Raw genomic sequence first — 21,356 nt, forward strand, 5'->3', positions numbered from 1 at the left:
TTTTAAATTTTTTTTTATTTATGACAAATTGGTAAACCTGTCGATTTTATTTCCTGCTTTTCATATTGGTTTTTCTTATAGCCTTTGCAGCTGGTACAATGCAGTATTTTAAAGCAAGGTGCGTCATCTATGCTAACATAAATTGTGTTTATAAAAATAAACATTAATACTAAGGGTGCAACGATACACAAAATTCACGGTTCGGTTCGATACTTTGGTGTCACAGTTCGATATTTTTTCGATACAAAAAAAGTTCATGCCTTTTTAATTTGTCATTTATTAAAATTAGAAATATATATTTTAACTCAAAAGTACAGTTTTTAAATTTAATGTTGCTGAAACAACAAAATAATAATAAAAAAATCTATCTGATCGAGAAATCACTCATCTTTGGAAAAGAGAGTTTATTACAGAGAAATGGCTCTTTCCAAAATAAAAGCTATACTATACGCTTCTTCTGGGCTATATTCTCAGCAGCATATTAAACATATCAGGTCCCCATAAGGAGAATCATGTGCTAACGGCTGTCTAAATGACTCGAGTAAAGTTTGTAGCATGCGGGGTCGAAGGAGCTTGGAAAGAAAAGCGTCTGAACTTTGAGTTGCTTGAAGACGTTTCACCTCTCATCCGAGAAGCTTCTTCAGTTCTAAGGTCAAATGGTGGAGAGTCCCATATTTAAACCCAGTGGGAGTTTCCCCACAAATAGTACCTCCTTTTTGACTCCCATCACCCTCTGGAACACAGACTTGGAGTAATCAGGACCCTACACCATGTTCCCTCTAAGCCTGAAGGGAAAAAGAAGGAACACACACATGTAAAGGAAGCACTCAAAACGTGCGGCTATCCTAAATGGGCGTTCTTAAAGTCAACAAAGAGGCACAGAAAAGAAGACCAGACACCAGCGAGGGAGGATAAGAAGGACAGATGCAACAACATTGTCATCCCCTATGTAGCCGGTGTATCAGAGAAACTCAGGAGAGTTTTCTCCAAGCATGACATCCCAGTGTATTTCAGACCCAGCAACACGCTCAGACAAAAACTGGTTCACCCGAAAGACAAAACTCCAAAACACAGACTTAACAATGTGGTGTATGCTGTACAGTGCAGTGAGGAATGCTCAGACCTCTACATTGGAGAGACCAAACAGCCACTTCACAAGCGCATGGCACAACACAGAAGAGCCACCTCCACAGGACAAGACTCAGCAGTCCATCTGCATCTAAAGGTCAAAGGTCACTCTTTCGAGGATGCCAATGTTCACATTTTGGACAGAGAGGACAGATGGTTTGAAAGAGGAGTGAAAGAAGCATCTATGTCCACTGTGAGCGACCATCTTTGAACAGAGGCGGGGGTTTACGACACCAACTCTCTTCCATCTATAATCCAGTTTTGAGATCCCTTCCCAGACGCCTTAACGCCCACTCACATCCTGGGCCATCTGACCTCAGGAAATCACATGATAGGGTGGGGCCAGGTTTCACAGTGAGCTCACCCGAAACCCTGGCTGATTGGGACCCACACCCAGTTTTAAACGTTGGCTCATGTGATTAGGTAGAGGATCATCAGTGGGTCCTTTTGTCCCTCTGTGGGGGGTCACTCCCACTAGGTTTATATCTGGGACTCTCCACCATTTGACCTTAGAACTGAAGCTTCTCAGATGAGAGGTGAACCATCTTCAAGCAACCTAAAGAAGCCCCGACGCTTTTCTTTTCAAGCTCCTTAGACTACACACCTTTTGTGTTATAAATAACACAAAATTAATATTGAACACATCTGTTTTAGTTATTGTTCCATACTGCATACTGTATTTTATTTTATTTTTTACATGTTAATATGAGAATTAGTCAAAAGAATGACGTGCCTCTGACCGCATCAGTTTATTCTGTTCCTGTTGTTGGATATACACTATAAATATTTTTGAGCGCAGAGTGCCATCTAGTGGTCAAATCAAGGTGGTCAAATTGTGAACGAAATTTGGAAAGACTCTCTTTCAAATGTGTCAAAAATGAGACTTTCTATGATGTAATATTTAAGGGGTGTCAAACATGCAGACCATAGACTAGATCCCGCCCACCCAAGTCTGCTGGTTGGATTTGCAAAGTGCACTGTGTGGCTATTATGGGTTGGGTTTGAGTGTAAATTCTGAAAAGTTAAAAGGTATTTAATAAAACAAAATAAATAAAAGTGAGAACAAAGCGGTAAAAGTCTGTCATTGTAAAAAGAAAGTTTTATACCATCTGCAAGCTGTCAAAGATAAGTGATATGTACACTTTGTCTCCTGAAGAGGGAGCACCTTTGTTCACCTGGACATTTACTAAAGTAGAAGAAAGAAAGAAAAGATAACCGTTGATTTTATCCAATTAACAAACTGTTGTTATGACATTTAGTCACTGCAGAGTAGTTACAACACAGAAATGAATCAGGTGGATGAGGTGACGGAGAAGGAGGAGATGAAAGGACACAAGGAGAAATGATGCAAGAAAAGACGACTGCAAAGAGTGTTGTCTTGTCTTTACATTTCTCTCTGCCCCCTCATGTATGCCTGTCTAGAACCGGCCCAGTATATAATATAGACTTGTAAAAATGCTAAAAATCAGATTGAAAAATTTGCACACATATAACTATGTATCCAAGGAAGGCGTTGCTATGGACGTGGGGGTGTCATCAGTGCCTTTTTTGAAACATGTGAACAGGAATTCTTCAAATCACAAAGAGACACTAAAGTGATGCTTTAAAGCTTTAATGCAAAGAAATCTGTTAACTGAGCCACAGTCAGCTACCATTACCATGGAGTGACAGTGCTTTACAGGAAAGAAGCTAAAAGTAAGACAGCTTATGAGATGAGTACAGCGGGCAGTGTCGGTTTCTGAGGAGTTCACATCTCAGCTGGAGCTTTCCCAGGACGGTGGATGTAGTCGTTTATGAAGGTCAGATACTTTGCAACCTCAGTACAGACGCCAGGGCCGTCCTTGGGGCCACAACCACCAGAACTCATGACTCCCACCTGAACTAATTTCCCCCCTTTACGGCACACCAGTGGACCACCATAGTCTCCCTGTGGAAGCAAAACACACAACTTAGACTTAGATTCAACAATAAACTCCAAAGTAACGAGTAACTACTAGTTTCTGTCAATTCAGCTGAGTGAAAGTAAAGTACTTCATGTGTGATAAATCAAAAAGTGTTTGTTTATTTCAAAGTGGTAATAATCCATTTGATTAAATGCAAAAGACTAAAAAAAGGGAAAAACTCACTTTGCAGGCACCCCTTCCCTTGCTGTCATTTGTGCATAGTGTATTAGAGGCTATCTGAGGAAGCCTCTCCTTACAGGTACTCTGAGAGATGATGGAAATCTTGAGCTGCTGAAGTGTTTCTGGAGCTTTCAGTGGAACTGTGGACACACAGGAAAAGTATGGAAGTGACAGAAAGGTGATGTTTCTTATCTGTGAAGTACCTTACTATGCAAAGTATGGACGTAGGCTATGTTTATACACAATTAAATACAGTTTACTGGTGACAGTATGGCAATTTACAATGGATCTGTGAGCCTGCCTTTTACAGCGTGAACATTTTAAAGCCTACTTCCTGTGCTTAACTTACCACCATTTCCCACTTCCCCCCAGCCAGTGATCCAGCACTCAGATGATGGACCAAAGGTGTCATCCTTGTCAGGCAGAGCCACTGGTGCAACATCTTTTGAAAATGTAATCGGTTTCTTCAGCTTGATCAGAGCAATGTCATTTTCGTAGTTGCTGTAGCCCAGGTCTCGGTATGGAACAATATTGGCTATACCCATGTAACGGTGAGCCGCCTTTTGCAGCTGATATGCGCCGACAACAACGAACGATCGATGATGATCATAACTGCATGACAACAGAAACACACACATTAAGTCTCATGTATTTTGGAATGACCAAGCCTTCAACAAAACAACACTACACATGGGTTTTGTGGACACTGGTGCATTCAGCAGTTTAAAGGGCTGCGCATGTTTTTTCATAGTTGGCAGGAATTAAAAGAAAAGGAGCTGCAGTGGAGTAAACATTACATTAGTTTGGACTTGATGCGGTGTCTGCTGGGTGTGTAAATATGCAGCTACTCACTAAAAACACAGCTTAAGGTGCTGAAATGTGCATATGGTGTATTTAAATACTGACTGAGGCCTCCAGGTCTGACAAGTTAGGCCCACTCACCTAACTTGTCAGACCATTTCAGGACACTTGTCAGAAAGTGTCCTGAAATGATTTTGTCTTTATTGGCCAACAGTGAAGGTCCCTATGAGTAATTATTCCCCCAAAATACTCACATGCAGTGTGAAGCTTTTTTGTTATGACTGCTCTGGAGGATGTTCATAAAAATAATGAGACACGTTTCTGCAAACACACACAGACTTACTTAGCCACGCACTGTGCAGAAGTCAGCACCCACTGCTTTGCAACGACGGTGCCGCCGCAGCCCCATTTCACCAATTTCGAATCTTTAGATGTCATGTTGAGGTGAACCATCCATGGCCAACTTTCCTTTTTGGCATCCTCTGCACCAATGATGGAGCTCCTCACTTCATTTCCCAGTAGACCTGAAAAACACAAACAAAATGCTGGATGTAAGTTTGAGGCATCTAAGAAAATTAAATCCCATGTTTGCTATTTTGCTCAGAATGGATGATAAACATTAGAGCATCAGTCTATCGAGGCTGCACTCTGAAATCTGGGCTCTGGAGTTGGGAAATTAAGGTTCAGCATTTTTCTCTCTCACCACCACTGTTGTGCAGCAGTACCAACACAGTTAGCAGAAGTTTGCAGAAAGCCATGGCCGTGATGAAGAACAGTGTAGCAGTACCTCTGTGTGGTGAGGGGGGAACAAGTGCAGCTTTATATGCACTGCTGGAGAGATGACTATCATTAGTCCCACCCTTTACATCTCAAACCACACCTAAAAAAATGTACATGTGTTTTTAACATACAGTGGAAAAATTGTTGAAGAGTTTGGTTGAATATTCTGGCAACGTGACAAAAATATATATTTTGAACAATCGAATGCCATCTTTGATGAAAGAGTTTAACTCTTTTATTTGATTTATCTGCACTGCAGACCTGTTAGTGTGACACATTGTGCTTGAAAAGTTACCTGCTACTGCTGTGTTTAATTTCCACTTAAATTATCTAAAAGTGGGGGGTGGTGGAGTTAAAGTGTAAGGCATAAAAGGTGTGGTCTCAGTAGAATTTCCATCTCCACCCTAAATGACCTTAGCCCTTCCACCCTTATTTATTTATTATACTATATAACTGCTCTTGTATACAGACCCACAATGTTTCTGTTTCAATGGTTCTTACGCATACTCCATGTATATAGTTTCACTCACATATATGTATCCATATATGCTTTTTATTTTATTTTAATTATTTATTTGTTTTCCCCTTGTTGTATATTGTTTTCTCTTCTTACCTTTGCACCTTTGTGGTCCAGCTACCCAATTTCACTGTGCAAGAAACTGCACAATGACAATAAAAAACTCTAAGTCTAAGTAAAGGTCTTGAGCATGTACGACTGAAAGGGAGCGAAGGGAAAATGGAGACAGAAAGGAAGAGGAAAGGGCAAGGACCGAGTACTCGTGCTCCAACTATTGAGACCTGTGTACTCATTGCAGAGACCTAAGTTCTGTTGTGTTTGCCATTTGCTGCATATCCCTCAATCTCTCGCTTTACTTTATTGCCATTCAACCTTCTAGGAATAACAAAAAGCCACAAATAAGTCACAAAAGAAAAGTTGTCATTGAATTCTGTCACACTGATAATTCACATTAGTAAGTAAACTGAAGCACAGATGGAAAGCCCAAGGTGGCATAGCAGGTAGTGAAATGAAAAGGCACTTTAGCTGCTACTGGAAAACAAGCAAAGAACAAAGGAGGGAGGGAAAAATACACAAAGCTAGAAAATAATGAGGAACTAAACTGAAAGGATGGACAGGAGGAAGAAGGAAAAGGAAGACCTTTAAGAAGCTTGAAAACAAAGGTTAACGACATGGAAAGCACAAAGACTGTGAAAGTCTTATTCATGTGAGTGAATGTGAGTAGCTGATAAATGCTTGGTAATGCAAAAAAGTTTGAAAGGTAATGAGTGCACGATTTATTTATTTATTTAAAAAAAAATTTGAGGGGGGGATTTTGCAGCCGCTGATTAAGTTGTTATTTTTTGATGCATCTCCGTATCTCGTTTTTATCTTTCCACATCTATACAGGCTCCTCGGTTTGTGCAACAACTTTGCTTACGTGGTGATGCTGAGCGCCGCACATGACATTCTCGAGAAACAAGAGTCACGAAATGAAACGGCGTCTGTAAGAGAACAAATGTGTATTTAAATATGCACTGCTCAAATAAATGAAAGGAATACTTGATCACTGGATTCTGGCACAAAGTCTTCAGAGATGTTGATCTGTCCAATCAGGAAACAGAAACTGCTGTGAATGCATTTCACCTGCTTAGGTGCAAATGAAAGATGCATAAGGTGCACTGGAGGAGTAACAACAACTATTTCTATGTCACTGCTCATAGTAAGAGAAGGTACCTGCAGTCTATTCAGAGTGCACAGCTCTAACCCTGCAGCAGGACGGTCATGTGATGAGGAGCGCTGCCAGAGCTCATATACTCATCATGTTCCAGGCAGAGGATGTCTTTAGTTTCCTCTGATTCCATTTCCATCGTTACATCTTATTTTTCCACAATAAACTGCATGATGTACTTTACCAGTTCATATTCTCAAGTTAAAAATCTCATTCATTGAGATCTGATGTGTGACTCAAGTGTTCCCTTTATTTTTTGAGCAGTGTAGTTTGGCAGTGGTCACGTTTCAAAGTCGTTCTATGTTTAGGGTTAAGTGAACTTCTCAGCTTTTATGAGTGGAAAAGAGGAAGGAGGAAGACCTCAGAGGAGATTGATGGATGGTAGTGAAGGAGGGCATAAGGATGGATGGTGTGGCAGAAACTACAAGCTGTATCATTTGTGTCCACAGATGTTCAGTTGTTACATTTTTCTTGGCAGGCTGTGCTGTTAGCTGACATCCTACCAACACTCTTCATCAAACTGTTCGCTCCCTTTGTGATCCACAAAATGCCTTATGGGTAATTATTACTTTGATTGCTGTTCTTTGTTTCCACTTGCTGTGTTTTTACAGTAACTAACAATCATCACTCACATTATTGGTACGATCTGATTTCACTGCACTGATAATAAACAAATAGTTGTTTCTTTGACAAACTTGCAAATGACAAAAACTGTGACGTCCTTCCTGTTTTACAGTAGTGTGTTTGTATCAGGTGTCAGGATTTTAGCCCCACTGGCAACATGAGGTTTGAGTTTGGTTTAAAAAAAGAGACAGAAGAAGAAAACAACAAGAACTTTGTTTTATTTGCATATTATTTCCACTCAATCCCACCTTTGGCGCTCTTTTTGTACTGCTGCTGAGCTGCTGTGATGTCTTTTGGCAATAATGATCTCCATTTGTTTTCGTCTGGCTTTAATGTTTTCATGTATATAAGATGTTAAATTTATGAATGAGAGCTTAGCAGTGACCAAACATATGAAATTGGAGCAATAAACAAACCTACTTGGTTAATGGCTGTGCCTGGTTTCAGTGGCCCCGGCTGACTAATCAGAGCTGAAAAAGAAAAGAAAAATTGGACTTTATATGTTTTGTGTGTGATATAGTCAGGAAGTCAGTTGTTAACAGACTGAGTTCTTCTTGCTGTCTGCATAAAAACATCGCTGTCATGGTGCTTTCCAGCTTTCCTGGTTAATTCCTGTTCTTTTATCCCAGCATTCGAGTGTTGTTCTGTGCCATCATGGCAGCAACGAGTTTCCTCCTGGTGTCCTTCTCCTCAGCTGTGTGGATGAGTATTCTCGGTAAAGCAACCTGTTAATAATTCAGATCAGATCTTTTATCATTAAGGGTGTCTGATATGGCTCTGATGAGCTTTTAGAAGGTGGATTAGATAAAACTTTGAGTTATTTTCTTCGGTTTAATTTCTTCTTATCTACTGTGAGCATCTGTGGTTGTTCCACAGAAGCTTGATAGAGCTTTACTGCTGCTATAAATAATCATTTATCGTACCAGTTCACGCTTCTGTCAAATACACATATCAAAGAATTTATGAGAAGTAGGCAGTTTAATATGAATCAGCAGTCGGTTACGGGACAGCGATAATGCTTCGATGAATTTTCGGCATGTCCCATGATGAGCTATGGAGCCATTTTAATGACCCTGTTTGTCCTGCTCTTTTTCTGTGTACTAGTTTGTATTTAACTTGGAATGACTCCACAAAGTACTCTGCTGGAATCACAAATTGAAGATGACCAACATTTTGTCGATTGGAAAAGTACCAGTGAAAGAGTGGATGAGGGAGTGCTTTCAGGAAATGCTGAGTCTAAAGGTGATGCAGCAGGTGATCCAAGGCACCAAACATACCAGCCCCAAACTAAAGGCTGCCACCGTAGATACTAGTACTAGTGTTTTTATAGTAATCCTGCTGGCTGTGTATGCATGTAAACCTTTAAAGATGAGTGGACTTTTTGCTGATATGGGGCCAAACTGGCATTTTACATTTAATTTAAAGCAGTAGTGATACTGGCACCACAGATCTACTGGAAGAGCTGGATACCAGATGCAAAGATGGCCCCTGCTTGCTAGAAATGTCCTGATAGGCTGTAAAGGGCCCAGCTAGTGAAATATTTTATAACACAGTGGAGAGGTGAGTCTGGAAATGATATTTTACATCACAAAGAGGGGCGAATTAAGCATTGATATTTGTATCAGTAGGTAAAGGTGAATGCTTGCACAAATAGTAATTTAGATCTGTGCTCACTCTCTGCAACTGAGAGAGTTCAGTGTTTTCTGTGGACTGTGTCAAAATATCATTCGCAGTAGCATTAGAAATGCTGTATTTTAATAGCCAACGCTATTTCAGACATTACTGTTAGAATCAAGCAGACCTCTATGTGAATAAAATAAGTCAGTAAAGAGCAACTAAATTCGATTCAGTTCACCAGTAACTAAAATGCAACCATTGTGACTGCCCACAAAGGTCCTGTAAATGAGCTCTTTTTATTGAAGTTTGTTCTTCAAACAAAAGAATAAATTCTTCCTCTTTGCTCTCTCTGATCACGTTCTCTGTGGCTGTGTTTGCAGGAGTGATCTTTGCCAGTATCAGCTCAGGACTGGGAGAGTTGTCCTTCCTCTCTCTAACAGTATATTTCAGCAGGTAAACACTCTTCACTCATTCTTTTTGCCAATTTTGAATTTGTGTGTCTATTGTGTTGTTTACATATTGTTGTGATTTACATTGCAGTGCTTGGGAGTCACCATCTACCGGAACCAAATTGCTTGTATGTGTTTGCACATATACATGGGCAATAAACACGATTCTGATTCAGTTGCTGCTCTCTTATTGAAGATTCAAACAGAGCTTGTCCAGATTAAATGACTTGGGTCTGTGACAAAGTGTAGGGTAAAGTTTGCACTTTTGAAATTCTACTTTCTTCACAATCTTTAAGTTCCTGCATGATGAAAAAATTTGCATGAATTTTACACAAATTTCCATTCATCATTTTCTCCCTGATGTCACCCATTTGTTTCTGGAGCATCATAGTGTTTTATAGAGCCAGAAGCAAGCAGAGGTTGGAGTGCTGTCTCCATGAGTTGTGCACACAGACACACACACCTGCTCATTAATAAATTACACACTAAAAAAAACCAAAAAACACAAACCAGCAGATTTTTCTCCACCACAGAGTAGGTTATATGACCTTTCAGATCATTTAAAGACATCAGCAGCACAAATTTAGCTGGCCTCAGTAACTGGCTGTGATGACGCCTAGCAGAGAACAGATGGACTGCTACAGGGTTGCAAAAAAAAGTTATGGAGTTATCAATCTGATATTCTTGATATCAGACGTTTTCCATTAAGTTAGGTCGTTTGGGCGCTTGACTCTAAATATCAAGATCCACAGTGACAGAGCTTTTTTTCTTTTCTTTTTTCTTTTTTTTCTGCAGAAAGCATTCGGTTGTAATTGCAACCGACCACAACGATCCAGTTTCAGCCCATTATTTCAATCAGGTTTTTTTTTTTTCTTTTGTCCCGCTTGGATCTTTAGCCATCAGAATTGTTGTCTTAAGGCCAAGAAAGATGCCAAGCGGATTTATTTTACCAAGTGGAGCATCATGGCCTTGCCATATTGGTCCATTTGATTGACCTTTATTATAATTATGAATTTATTTTCTGTTGCTACAAACGTGACAGACATGACTGGGGGATAGGACAGGGAGAAAGAATGAAAGAAAGAGAGGGAGAGAAAGAAAACCAAAGGGGAGAAGAGACGGTGAGAAAGGGGGGAAGAAAGAAAGAAAAACAAACAAAACACCTGGATCACCTGTATGGAGAAAAAAAAAACAGAAGAGAAAGCAAACAAAAAAAAGAGCAACATAATAAAAAACAGCACCATCACAATAAACTAGCTAGCAGTAGATAACAGTAGATACTAAGTAGATACAGCAGCCAAGAAAGCTGTAGTCCGCGTCTGTGAATACCCGTGTGTACACTTGTGTGCATACCTGTGTGGATCAACATGCTTGTATTCCAAAGGTTTCTCCATGTAACGATCTGTTAGGGAGTGTGGGGGGGTCACAGCCCCGTCCTCCAGGGTATGAAGCAGGTATGGAAGAGATCCAGGCCCCAGATATCCAGAGGCCCCAGAGTACAAGGACCCGAGGAGGACCACCAAAGGGGGAGGGGAACCGTGCCACCCTCCTGGGAAGAGCTGAGTAGAACCCCAAACGAGAGGTCACCCAGCAGCTACGGAGCAGAGGCCAGAGGGGGTTGCAGTGGCGTGCCCGCGGGCTCTGCCGGCAGCCAGCTGTGACAGAGCTTTTTAATAGTACCTTCAAGAAAATCAGCCAAATTTCCTTCTAACAGTAATCCTGCTTACAGCTTAGACTCACAGCAGATAAAGTCCTGGTCACAAATGAGTTTAAGAAGCTGTGAATGGTCTTCCAACTGTGTTTTTATTTTTACTCTGGAACATTAACGGTGGTTTTCTGTCTGCTCCAGGAGTGTACTAGAAGGCTGGGGCTCAGGCACTGGTGCTGCTGGTCTTATTGGAGCCCTCCTTTACTCAGGGCTCATCCAAGCTGGCCTCCAAGCTCAGACAGTTAGTCCATTCATCATTTTTAGAGTTTTGCATGCCACAGTGAGACTTAACAAGGGTCCAATTTTGAATTAAGCTTCTGTAGGTCTAAGGTGTAGGTAGCCCAATGCTTTCATCTGTGGAGGTGAAGTGGTGGCCAAATAGTCACTTTAATTGAGTTCAGTTGACTCCAGTTCACTTCAGTCAAATGAGACATTGACAGGATGTAGTTTGTATTTCCTGTTGAGACTTTTTCCCTGTAAACTGCGTATAAATGAAGCTGAAACTTACAAAATGATTTGTCGTCTTCTTCATCCCAACAATTTTACCAGCTATTTCCTCCTGCTGGTTTGTCCACCTTCATTACCTCAGTGGAGGACCAAGGACACTGAGTATGCAGCTTTGGTCTCTGAGGACAGACAGCAACTTCTGGACAGTTCAGACGAGGAGGAGCCCGAGAGCTCCACCACAGGTAAATGTCACATTAGAAGGGTGTAGCATGAAATCAGCAATAAACTGAAATTTAAATAAAGTTCAGCAACCAAATCCTGTAAAGACAAACTCTGTTTCATTGTTTGATATATCTACTAACTGAACACGAACACATGAGTTCCTGTAAGTGTTTGAGTCCTCCATGACACCAGTTTTGTTTTTCCGTAAGAATACATGAATTTTAACATTTTAAGCAATAATTTGCACAAAAAGGCAGATGCAACAAATATGATGAAGATATAAAATCATTTACATTTGAAGTTTGTCCACAGACACTCACGTTTTCTTACAATGATGACTTTACACTGTTGCCCAATAGACACGCCTGAAAGATCCCAGAGCGTTGCTTTGCTGTTATCTAATCAGATGGTCATCAACACGTGTCAGTTTCTGTTTATAGCCCAAATTTTAAAATTGCAAATTGCACAACAGGGCTCACTTTATTATTTTATTATTTTATTTGAAGTCTAAACAACAACAGACCTCTTTGACATTGTACATATATTAATCAGCTATAACTGACTACACGATCAAACATTAGTTTCACTTGCAGAAAGTCATCTGTGCAGCTTCATCCTCACTCTCTTACTGCCTCCATTTAAACTATGCATGTTCCTCTCTCCCTCACTTACTGCATGGTAGTTCTTAACATGTAAATAAAAGGTGTCTGTGTTTTCCACAACAGATTCCTATAAAAAGAATAAGCGAGACAACGTTCCTCCAGGACCATAGTGCTACATATATAACATGTAACATATAACATGTGCTACATATATAACATGTAACAGACAATCAACACAGGACTACATAAAGTGCAAGTATACAAAAACTGCAAAAAACATTGCAGCACCAGACAGAACAGAACGATACAGACACAACAGTGCAACAGAAATGTGCATCAGTGACAGCTGGTTGCGCAAAAAACTCTGAGCTTTGTGCAAAATGTAGCTTGATGCATTAAGGTGTGCGTACTTGTGTGTGTGTGTGTGTGTGTGTGTGTGTGTGTGTGTGTGTGTGTGTGTGTGTGTGTGTGTGTGTGTGTGTGTGTGTGTGTGTGTGTCAGTCCAGTGTGAGTGTTCAGTAGTCGTTTGGGGGAAGAAACAGTTTCACGGTCTGGCAGTGAGGGCCCAAATGCTCCAGTACGTCTTTGCCAGAAGGCAGCAGAGTGAAGAGTGTGTGTGAAGGGTGTGATAATTTACTCTAATGTGCTCATTTTTGAGCAACTGTGTAGCCAATTCAGTTCAAACTTGAGCGGGGCTAAGAGAAGTGGATAATGAACTGTTTCCAAGAGGGAGCGTGTAATGCACCAACAAAACAAATGCAGTGTTATGACAGGTTTTAACAGTTTTTTGATTTGGGGTCTTGGAAGCTGAGACTGTTGTTTCCTGGAATAATTTGACAGCTTATTAAGAGAGCAGGGTTAACTGGGAGACGGTGCTGAGGTTATTTAGAGTTTGCAAGTATGAAGCTGAATTCAATGTGCAATAGAATAGAATTCAACTTTATTGTCATTGCACATCTCACAAGTACAAGGCAATGAAATGCAGTTTGCATCCATCCAGAAGTGCTTTGGCAATAATATAGATATATTACAAAAATGGGTCTATTATAGGTATGTTACAATGTACACGGTATGAAGGTATGTTATGAATATGCTATAACTATAAGTATGTACAGGCTGTAGTGAGTGTACAAGCTATGTACAGGATATGAACAGGATATAAATATTCAAGCTTTTAGATTAGATTAGATAAAACTTTATTAATCCCTCGGGTGGGTTCCTCCGAGAAATTCGGTTTGCAAAAACACAGCACTGACAGAAGTTACAGAATGTGAGCAGAATACCATACGCATATATAAATACAGAGACATATATAAATAAAGAGAATACAAAAGGGATAAATAGAATAAATAGGAATAATAATAATACAAGGGAATGGCACATTTCAAGTATTGAAGTCTATTGCACCGTTGGATATTAACAAAAAGTATTGCACAGTGAAAAGGCACTACAGCTTAGTTGCCCCCCCCCCCCCCCCCCTCCTTTGTCCTCCTGTTTCCCCTCCCTCCCCTCCAGAGAGGAGTTAAACAGTCTGATGGCGTGTGGGACAAAGGAGTTTTTAAGTCTGTTGGTTCTTGTCTTTGAGAGAAGCAACCTGTCACTGAACAGACTCTTCTGGTTGTTAATGGCCGTGTGCAGAGGATGCCCAGCATTGTTCATAATGTCCAGCAGCTTTTTTAGTGTCCTTTTCTCTGCCACTGTCACCAGAGTGTCCAGCTTCATGCCGACCACAGAGCCAGCCTTCCTGATCAGTTTCTCTAGCCTGGATGAGTCCTTCTTTGCTGTGCTGCAGCACACCACAGCATAGAAAAGTACTCCAGCAACCACTGACTGGTAAAACATCCTCAGGAACTTCCTGCAGATGTTAAAAGACCTCAGCCTCCTGAGGAAGTACAGTCGGCTTTGGGCTTTTTTATACAGGTGCTCTGTGTTGCATGACCAGTCCAGTTTGTTGTCCACCCACAGACCAAAGTACTTGTACTTGTTGACCACCTCCACCTCCTCTACCTCTATCTGAACCGGCAGTGGACCTGCTCTGGACCTATACAGTAATATGGTATAGGTCCAAGTAATAAACAGTTGTAGAACTATAATTGTTATCATACAGAATGATTGTCTGTACAGAATTTACAGTAGTGCAGTTTAGATCAGTGAGATATGTGGCTAATTTCTACAGTGGCTATATAAAGTGCTAGTGGTTGTGAGTGGTGGTTCGGTCCATGTTATTATTGTGTGTATGAGGGTACAGTTGGACATTTTTTTGTTTTTGTCTAGATGTGTGTGTGTTCAGTTATAGGTGACTGTGGGTGTGTGGGTGTAAGCTGTGTGATGAACAAAAGACACATGTTAATGTGTATCTCTGTCTTTTCACTGCTCCACGCTAAATTCACTTCAGTACTGTTACAATAAAATATCTGTATTAATAATGAGGCTTAGTTGCTGAGGAGCTACACTGCGCGTTCACTACTCTCCTGGCTTCGAGCTGCACTCGTACTCGTCATGATAACATCTCCCTCTCTCGTTCCAGATAAACTGATGCATCTCGCAGCTGTCACGACCTCATCAGGACAGAATTATTTCAGTGTTAAATTTGATGCAATCTGCTAACATAAGTATCTCGTGGCTGAGTGACTCATTTAAATTGTCTCCTCTCATAATGTTGTGCTCTAAAAGGGAAATATATACACAATAAAACCATATGTGGAATCACTGTCCAGGCTTTTGGGTTGCTCAGCTGACGCTGGGCCTCTTTACCCTTGTGATGTCCTCCCGATTTGCATACAATGTGAGCCATCAGGGGTCAAAAGTGTCCCCACTTCATTTGACTGTTTTTTAAAGTATAAAGTATAAATTGTCAATCAATTCAGTGTTACACCTTAGTTTTACTTAAGACCAACACATTAACACAAAATTTACTCAACATTTTACATTTTAGGGCCACCAGACCTTCTTTACAAAAAATAAACCCTGTTTTTTTAGCGAAAACAAATTGAGAAAATTAAATATTTAATTGTTTAGATAATTTTGACTATCTGAATAACTAGAGAGTGCTGTATGTTGAACTTTAGCGAGAATTTTTTTTTTCAAGCGTTTATAAATTTTTAATGGCAGCAAATAATCACACTGGTGGTCCTCAGGGGTCAAAAATGTCCCCACTTCATTTGACTGTTTTTTTAAAGTATAAAGTATAAATTGTCAATCAATTCAGTGTTACACCTTAGTTTTACTTAAGACCAACACATTAACACATAATTTACCCAACATTTTACATTTTAGGGCCACCAGACCTTGTTTACAAAAAATACACCCTGTTTTTTAGCGAAAATAAAACAAGAAAATTAAATATTTAATTAAATTAAATATTTAAAAAAAAAAAATTTTTTAAAAATTCTCACTAAAGTTCAACATACAGAGTGCTGTATGTTGAACTTTAGTGAGAATTCTTTTTTTGAACCATTTATAAATTTTAAATGGCAGCACATAATCACACCTGTGGTCCTCAGGGCTCAAAAATGACCCCGTTTGCTTTGAAGCAACAAGTATAAAATATCATCCATCTCTGTGTTTCAAGGTTTTATTCAACTTTATTCCAACTCATTGCCTGACAGTTTTCTATATTTTGGCATGGTAGGAGGGCATGAGTCTGAGTGAAGGCAAACTTTCATGAGGACAAAGGCGTGTCCATATTTGACCCAAGTGCAGGAGGAAGCTCAGGTTTATTCCTCTGCACTGGTCCCATCATGGACAGCATTCTTTCTGCAGTTGCAGGCCAAGGGGCATATACAGTAAACAAGCTGTTACAGGTGATTGTTTTCTTTTGGAAACCTGCAATGTTAGGGACAACTCGTGTCCTGACTGCAGGACAGACGGTTTGCCATCGCACACGAGCATGTTCCATGTACAGCTGGACCTGCATCACATGCTGCCCATGTTTTTGTCTCAAAGTTCCCTGGTTTACTTGGATGTTCTGTTGGAGGGGACAGAGTCCTCTGAAGGGGACTTGGTGCTCATACAGTCACATCAGTACCAGGATCTTACATCACAGCAGGAGGAACACCCACTTGTGTTTCAAGTCAAGTCAACACCAACACACATCATACACCTCAAATGGGAGCACGTTTGTGTCATGAACGACGATCATCTATTGTGTCTTTATCAAGAAATTATGTCCTTTTTGTGCTTCTATGATTAATCTTGTGTCAGCATGAAAACTTCTCTACCAGACTCAGGATGTCATAAACTGGCCGTAGCGACTCTACTGGATGCACGGCAGTAAGAATCAACACACCCACATATGCCTACAGCTGCATTCGGTCCATTTTTCTTCCTCTCTTGTTGTCCCTCCTTGTTCATCATTGAGTTGGCTGTAGAGCAGGTCATCTGCTAATTGGATGGTTGTTGGTTCAATCTCTGTGTGCTCTAGTCTGGAGTTCTTACCAAGGTGTCCTTGGGCAAGTTACTGAACCCCAACTTGGTCTCTGATGCATCCATTGGCATGTGAACGTTAAAAAGCAGAATACAAGCAGAATACACTGTGTGTAATGCTTTCAGTACTCGAGTAGAAAAGCCACTGAAGGAGTATGGGACCTGGCACATGTGCTTGGACTGTGGTAGATCATCTTTCTCTGAGGCACATGAGAGAGTCAGGCATCGTCTGTCACTGGGAAGGTTAGAAGACCAGATCAGTGTTTCCTCACGTTACTGCAAATATTCCTCTGTCTCAGCTGATTCCTCTTTCCTGCTTGATTCTTTGTCTTCATCATAATTGAAATGGATGATGTGTAGTCCTCTGACACATCTTCTATTTCAGTTTCACATTCTGAAAATTCAAGAAACTTCAAGAAGCCCAGTCACTTTCTCTCCAAGCTCCTCAGACTACCATGTCCTGGATGCCTGAGAACCTACTTGAACATAGTTCAGATTCTTCATCACTTTTCTTCACTTCATAGCCTTCTTCCACTTCTGCAGGTGGCTGATGTGCTTTTTCAGAGAAAGGGTAGCATGTGCTCTAAATATTGACAATATTTTCTATATCTTCTAACCCTGGATCTTCCTGAACATTGATTCTCCCTCCTCATTATACTAGAGGACAATATGTGCTTTGTCCTACTGGTCATTGCTTTGCACAACATGGTAAAAAAAAGTATGCTCATCAAAGTATGCAAATCTCCAGTGCAATGGAGGCTTTTGAGGATACTTTCTGTGTATGTATTATTGTAGAGTCTACCTTACAATACGAAACACTTTGATGCGGCTGTTGTTGTGATTTGGCGCTGTATAAATAAAATTTCATTGAATATAGAGCACCTGCCTCCTCATTGTGCTGCCTGTTGTGGTTGTTATGACCAGTGCTTGACCCCACACATCAGTGATCCAAGATCAAAGATGTTTGAAAACAGTATGGTGTGAAAATACGGCTCTTTGCAACACTTTGTACTTTGGGGTCATTTTTGTCCACGAGGGCCAACAACGTTATAAAATTCAATAAAAACCACATAAATAAATCAAATTACTTGAAACTTATTCCAATCATTCATAGTATAGTAATGAATAACTTCTGTTATTTTCAGCCCATTTGATGAATAACAAATACATTTTTGATAGCAAAAGATTTCTTTAGAGGACAAAAATGACCCGTGGACAACACAAGGGCTTTAGTAAATCTGGCTCTACATAGTTTGACAATTGACAGTTTTGACCATTCAGATTCTTTCTTGGCTCTGTCATGCATGTGATTGAAAGCTGATACCAAATCTTCTTTTTCGTCAGGACAGAAGAAAGTAGCAGTGCGTTGCTCTGGCACATTCTAGCAGCTTTACATTTATCCATGGATTAATAAAGTATTCTGATTCTGATGAGGCCAAATTGTAGCCTGAGTCGCTCATGTGACTGATAATAATACTCAGTTCAAGGTTCAAGGTTCTTTATTTGTCACATGCACAGTTATAAAAGTATAACACACAGTGAAGCAGGTGAATTCTGTACATTAATATGAATAGACATCTGACTATTTTACAGGATAGACAATATAAACATATTTAAAATTAAAGGAATTGAAATGTACATTGTGCCTTGGTTTAGTGTCTGGAAGAGTCCTGACTCAGTCAATTATAGATGATGTGAGAGGGCGGGTGTGTGTGTTTAGGGCACGGATGGCTTGGGGATAGAAGCTCCTCTTGAGTCTCTCTGTCCTTGCCCGGAAGATGCGGAACCTTCTACCAGATTGCAGAAGTTGGAACAGTTTGTTGCCAGGATGGGACGGGTCCTTCAGTATCTGCGCTGCTCTAGTCCGGCATCTCCTGGTGTAGGTGTCCTGAAGCGGGGGGAGAGCAATCCTGCAGCAGCGTTCTGCTGTACGGATCACTCTCTGGAGAGCTTTTTGGTCCTTCACACAGCTGTTCCCAAACCACGATGTCATGTTCTGTGTGAGGATGCTCTCCACAGCGCCTGTATAGAAAATCCTGAGGATCTTTGGAGAGACCCTGAACTTCCTCAGTTGTCGTAGGTGATACAGGCGCTGCCTAGCCTTTTTGGTCTGGACCTGAATGTGGGCAGCCCATGTCAGGTCTGAGGAGATGTGGACACCAAGATACTTGAAGGACTGCACCCTCTCCACTGGAGCTCCATTGATGATAATGGGCTTGTAGTCTCTGTGCTGACCCCTTCTGAAGTCCACCACCAGCTCCTTGGTCTTGCTGACGTTCAGCTGGAGGTGGTTGTCCTGGCACCACGATGCCAGATTCTTCACTTCATCCATGTAGGCCACCTCATCGTTGTTGGAGATGGCACCCAACACCACTGTGTCGTCAGCAAACTTCACAATGGTGTTGGAGCCATGGGTGGCCACACAGTCTGAAGTGTAGAGGGAGTAGAGCAGTGGCGAGAGGACACATCCCTGAGGTGCTCCTGTGTTGATGGTGATGCTGTTGGAGAAGCACCTGCCCACCCTCACCACCTGAGTTCTGCCAGTGAGGAAGTCCAACACCCATGCACACAGACGGCTGTTAAGTCCCAGATCCCTGAGCTTTGTGAACAGTCTGCAGGGCACTATTGTGTTAAACGCTGAACTGTAATCAACAAACAGCATTCGCACATAGTTACCCTGTTTCTTGTCCACGTGGCTGAGAGTGGTGTGTAGGACGTGGGCGATGGCATCCTCTGTGGATCTGTTGGATCTGTAGGTGAACTGCAGCGGATCTGTGGTGTCTGGGATGGAGGAGGAGATGATGTTCTTCAGCAGCCTCTCAAACACCTTCATTACTACCGAGGTCAGTGCAACTGGCCGGTAATCGTTCAGGGATGAGGGTTTGCTGTTCTTGGGCACAGGGATGATGGTGGATCTTTTGAAGCATGTGGGGACCACAGACTTCGCCGGGGACTCGTTGAACATGTAAGTCAACACACCTGCTAGCTGGTCAGCACAGCAGCGCAGCAGACGGCCGGTGATGCCGCCTGGCCCCGCCGCTTTCCTTGTGTTCACTCTCCTCAATGCCGCTCGGACGTCATGCTCCGTGTATTGGTAATTGGTTCTTATTCGTCCTCAAAAGTTTGTATAGTTGTCACCTTTTACAGTGGCCTCAGTGAGAGGCTGCTATGTGCATACATATCATTTAGTACCCAGAAATTCATTCAGCATAAAGTACAAGCCGTTGTTTCAATGATTTGTAATTTCTGACCACGTTATCACAGCTTTCTTTTTGCAAACTGTTTGTTAACACTTAACAAAGACAGAGAACATGAGGCTGCTGACTTCATCTCCTGCTGTGGAACTTCACAGTTTATGTGAATGAATTGTCGTTTTAAAGTTCTGTTGCTTATTGGGAAATAATGTTCTCTTCCTCTTGAATGTAGCAGAGGACCAACCCACTGGGCCTCTCAGTTTCAGAGAGAGACTGTTTGTTATCAGAGTAAGTACACCGTTTACTTGTTTGATCTGAAACTGTTCAGCCAAACTGTTACTGAACTTGATTTCTGTGAGCAGGGCTTGTGGAGGTTTGTGCTTCCACTGGGAGTGGTCTACTTAACCGAGTATTTCATCAACCAGGGTTTGGTGAGTCCTCTGATGCCCTCTAGCAGCACACTCAGCTCACTGCATGCTGTTAGTGAAACTTGGCTCTGATTTTGTGTGATGTTGTGAGAATATTGAACCAGGAATATTTTTTCCCTCTCTGTAAGATGGAACTCCTGTTCTTCCACAATATTTTCCTGACCCATGCAGCTCAGTATCGCTGGTCAGTGATCCATTACAGAGAATATTCAGTATGAATGACTTCATGCAGATTGTTTGGGGTGTGCAGCTTTACTTGTTTCTTGTTTGCATCCTCAGGTATCAGACTCTGTACCAGCTTGGTGTACTGCTCTCTCGATCCTCTCTGCACTGTGTGAAGATCAGGAGAGTGTGGATTCTCAGTGTTCTGCAGGTGAGAAATGAGAATAAAATACAAATCAGCATCAGAGTCTGCTCCCTTTTTTTGACAAGGTAGAGGAGCTTGACCTGCAACTTTATTCTGACTGGCTCCTCACTACAAACAATAGATTTGAACATCAGTATTTGTGGCTGCTGTGCTCAAAGTGTGTACACACAAATATGTGTGTCTAATCTGCCTAATGTGAGTGTCTGAATTTGCACTTGAAGCCATTTATAATACTTACCTTGCTTGATCTGCTGCTCACCACAAACAAGCACAAGAATACAGTTTGCACCTTTAACTGTATATTTATAAGTTTTACACCTTTTCCTACTGATAAAAAACATATTTATGGACATTCATATTACACAAAGTAATTAAGCAATAAACAATAAATGAATGTGTTTTTCTTTCTACTATGGACACTTCTGTTTTTGTTACGACAACAAAACCTACAAAACTGGTCAGTCTGGGGAATGAGCTACCAGAGGCAGGGTCAAAAGTATACATGTCACTTTAGTTTGGTTGCCTTTTTGAAATGAATCATTGGTCAGTGTCAGAAGGCTTAACAAACAAAACTTGCCTCTAAAACTGTTCAGGTATAAGGCCTGGACTGAAAATGAGTGAAAAAGAAGCCAGTGTTCAAGAAAAACCTTAAAATATCTTCAGAAAGCCGAGAGAGTTTAAAAAATGACAAGAAAGTTAGGTTACTTGGAAGCA

At 41.1% G+C, this 21,356-nt stretch overlaps 3 protein-coding genes across 3 annotated transcripts; 2 read left to right on the forward strand and 1 right to left on the reverse strand.

Annotated features, from left to right (window-relative positions):
* Positions 1-2,724: 2,724 nt before the first annotated feature.
* LOC147331669 (tryptase-2-like) lies at positions 2,725-4,868 on the reverse strand. Its single transcript, XM_086290493.1, has 5 exons — positions 4,756-4,868; positions 4,396-4,576; positions 3,601-3,863; positions 3,255-3,391; positions 2,725-3,055 (listed from the first exon to the last, which is right to left on the reverse strand). Exons 1-5 carry the CDS (start codon positions 4,808-4,810, stop codon positions 2,876-2,878), a joined length of 816 nt encoding a protein of 271 aa, XP_086146619.1. The 5' UTR covers positions 4,811-4,868; the 3' UTR covers positions 2,725-2,875.
* Positions 4,869-6,918: 2,050 nt separating this feature from the next.
* Positions 6,919-11,270, forward strand: LOC147331670 (battenin-like). Its single transcript, XM_086287872.1, has 4 exons — positions 6,919-7,117; positions 7,813-7,898; positions 9,181-9,253; positions 11,099-11,270. The coding sequence occupies exons 1-4, from the start codon at positions 6,966-6,968 to the stop codon at positions 11,268-11,270; spliced, it is 483 nt and encodes a 160-aa protein (XP_086143998.1). The 5' UTR covers positions 6,919-6,965.
* LOC147331671 (battenin-like) lies at positions 11,267-20,493 on the forward strand. Its single transcript, XM_086287873.1, has 4 exons — positions 11,267-11,646; positions 20,080-20,135; positions 20,210-20,278; positions 20,404-20,493. Exons 1-4 carry the CDS (start codon positions 11,469-11,471, stop codon positions 20,491-20,493), a joined length of 393 nt encoding a protein of 130 aa, XP_086143999.1. The 5' UTR covers positions 11,267-11,468.
* Positions 20,494-21,356: the final 863 nt, after the last annotated feature.

The sequence above is a fragment of the Aulonocara sp. 'chitande type north' Nkhata Bay genome, linkage group LG4, assembly GCF_057382095.1.
Source record: "Aulonocara sp. 'chitande type north' Nkhata Bay isolate Kocher_YH1m ecotype deep benthic linkage group LG4, A_spYH_male_GT1.1, whole genome shotgun sequence".
Lineage (NCBI taxonomy): Eukaryota > Metazoa > Chordata > Actinopteri > Cichliformes > Cichlidae > Aulonocara > Aulonocara sp. 'chitande type north' Nkhata Bay.

Coding starts and splice junctions, on each gene's coding strand:
- LOC147331669 (XM_086290493.1), bottom strand. CDS start 4,810: ATGGCTTTCTGCAAACTTCTGCTAACTGTGTTGGTACTGCTGCACAAC. Junction 4,577..4,755: donor ACTGCTGCACAACAGTGGTG/GTGAGAGAGAAA, acceptor TGTGTTTTTCAG/GTCTACTGGGAAATGAAGTG. Junction 3,056..3,254: donor AGGGAAGGGGTGCCTGCAAA/GTGAGTTTTTCC, acceptor TTGCTTCCACAG/GGAGACTATGGTGGTCCACT.
- LOC147331670 (XM_086287872.1), top strand. CDS start 6,966: ATGGTGTGGCAGAAACTACAAGCTGTATCATTTGTGTCCACAGATGTT. Junction 7,899..9,180: donor TGTGTGGATGAGTATTCTCG/GTAAAGCAACCT, acceptor CTGTGTTTGCAG/GAGTGATCTTTGCCAGTATC. Junction 9,254..11,098: donor CTAACAGTATATTTCAGCAG/GTAAACACTCTT, acceptor TGTCTGCTCCAG/GAGTGTACTAGAAGGCTGGG.
- LOC147331671 (XM_086287873.1), top strand. CDS start 11,469: ATGATTTGTCGTCTTCTTCATCCCAACAATTTTACCAGCTATTTCCTC. Junction 11,647..20,079: donor GCCCGAGAGCTCCACCACAG/GTAAATGTCACA, acceptor TCTTGAATGTAG/CAGAGGACCAACCCACTGGG. Junction 20,136..20,209: donor AGAGACTGTTTGTTATCAGA/GTAAGTACACCG, acceptor TTCTGTGAGCAG/GGCTTGTGGAGGTTTGTGCT.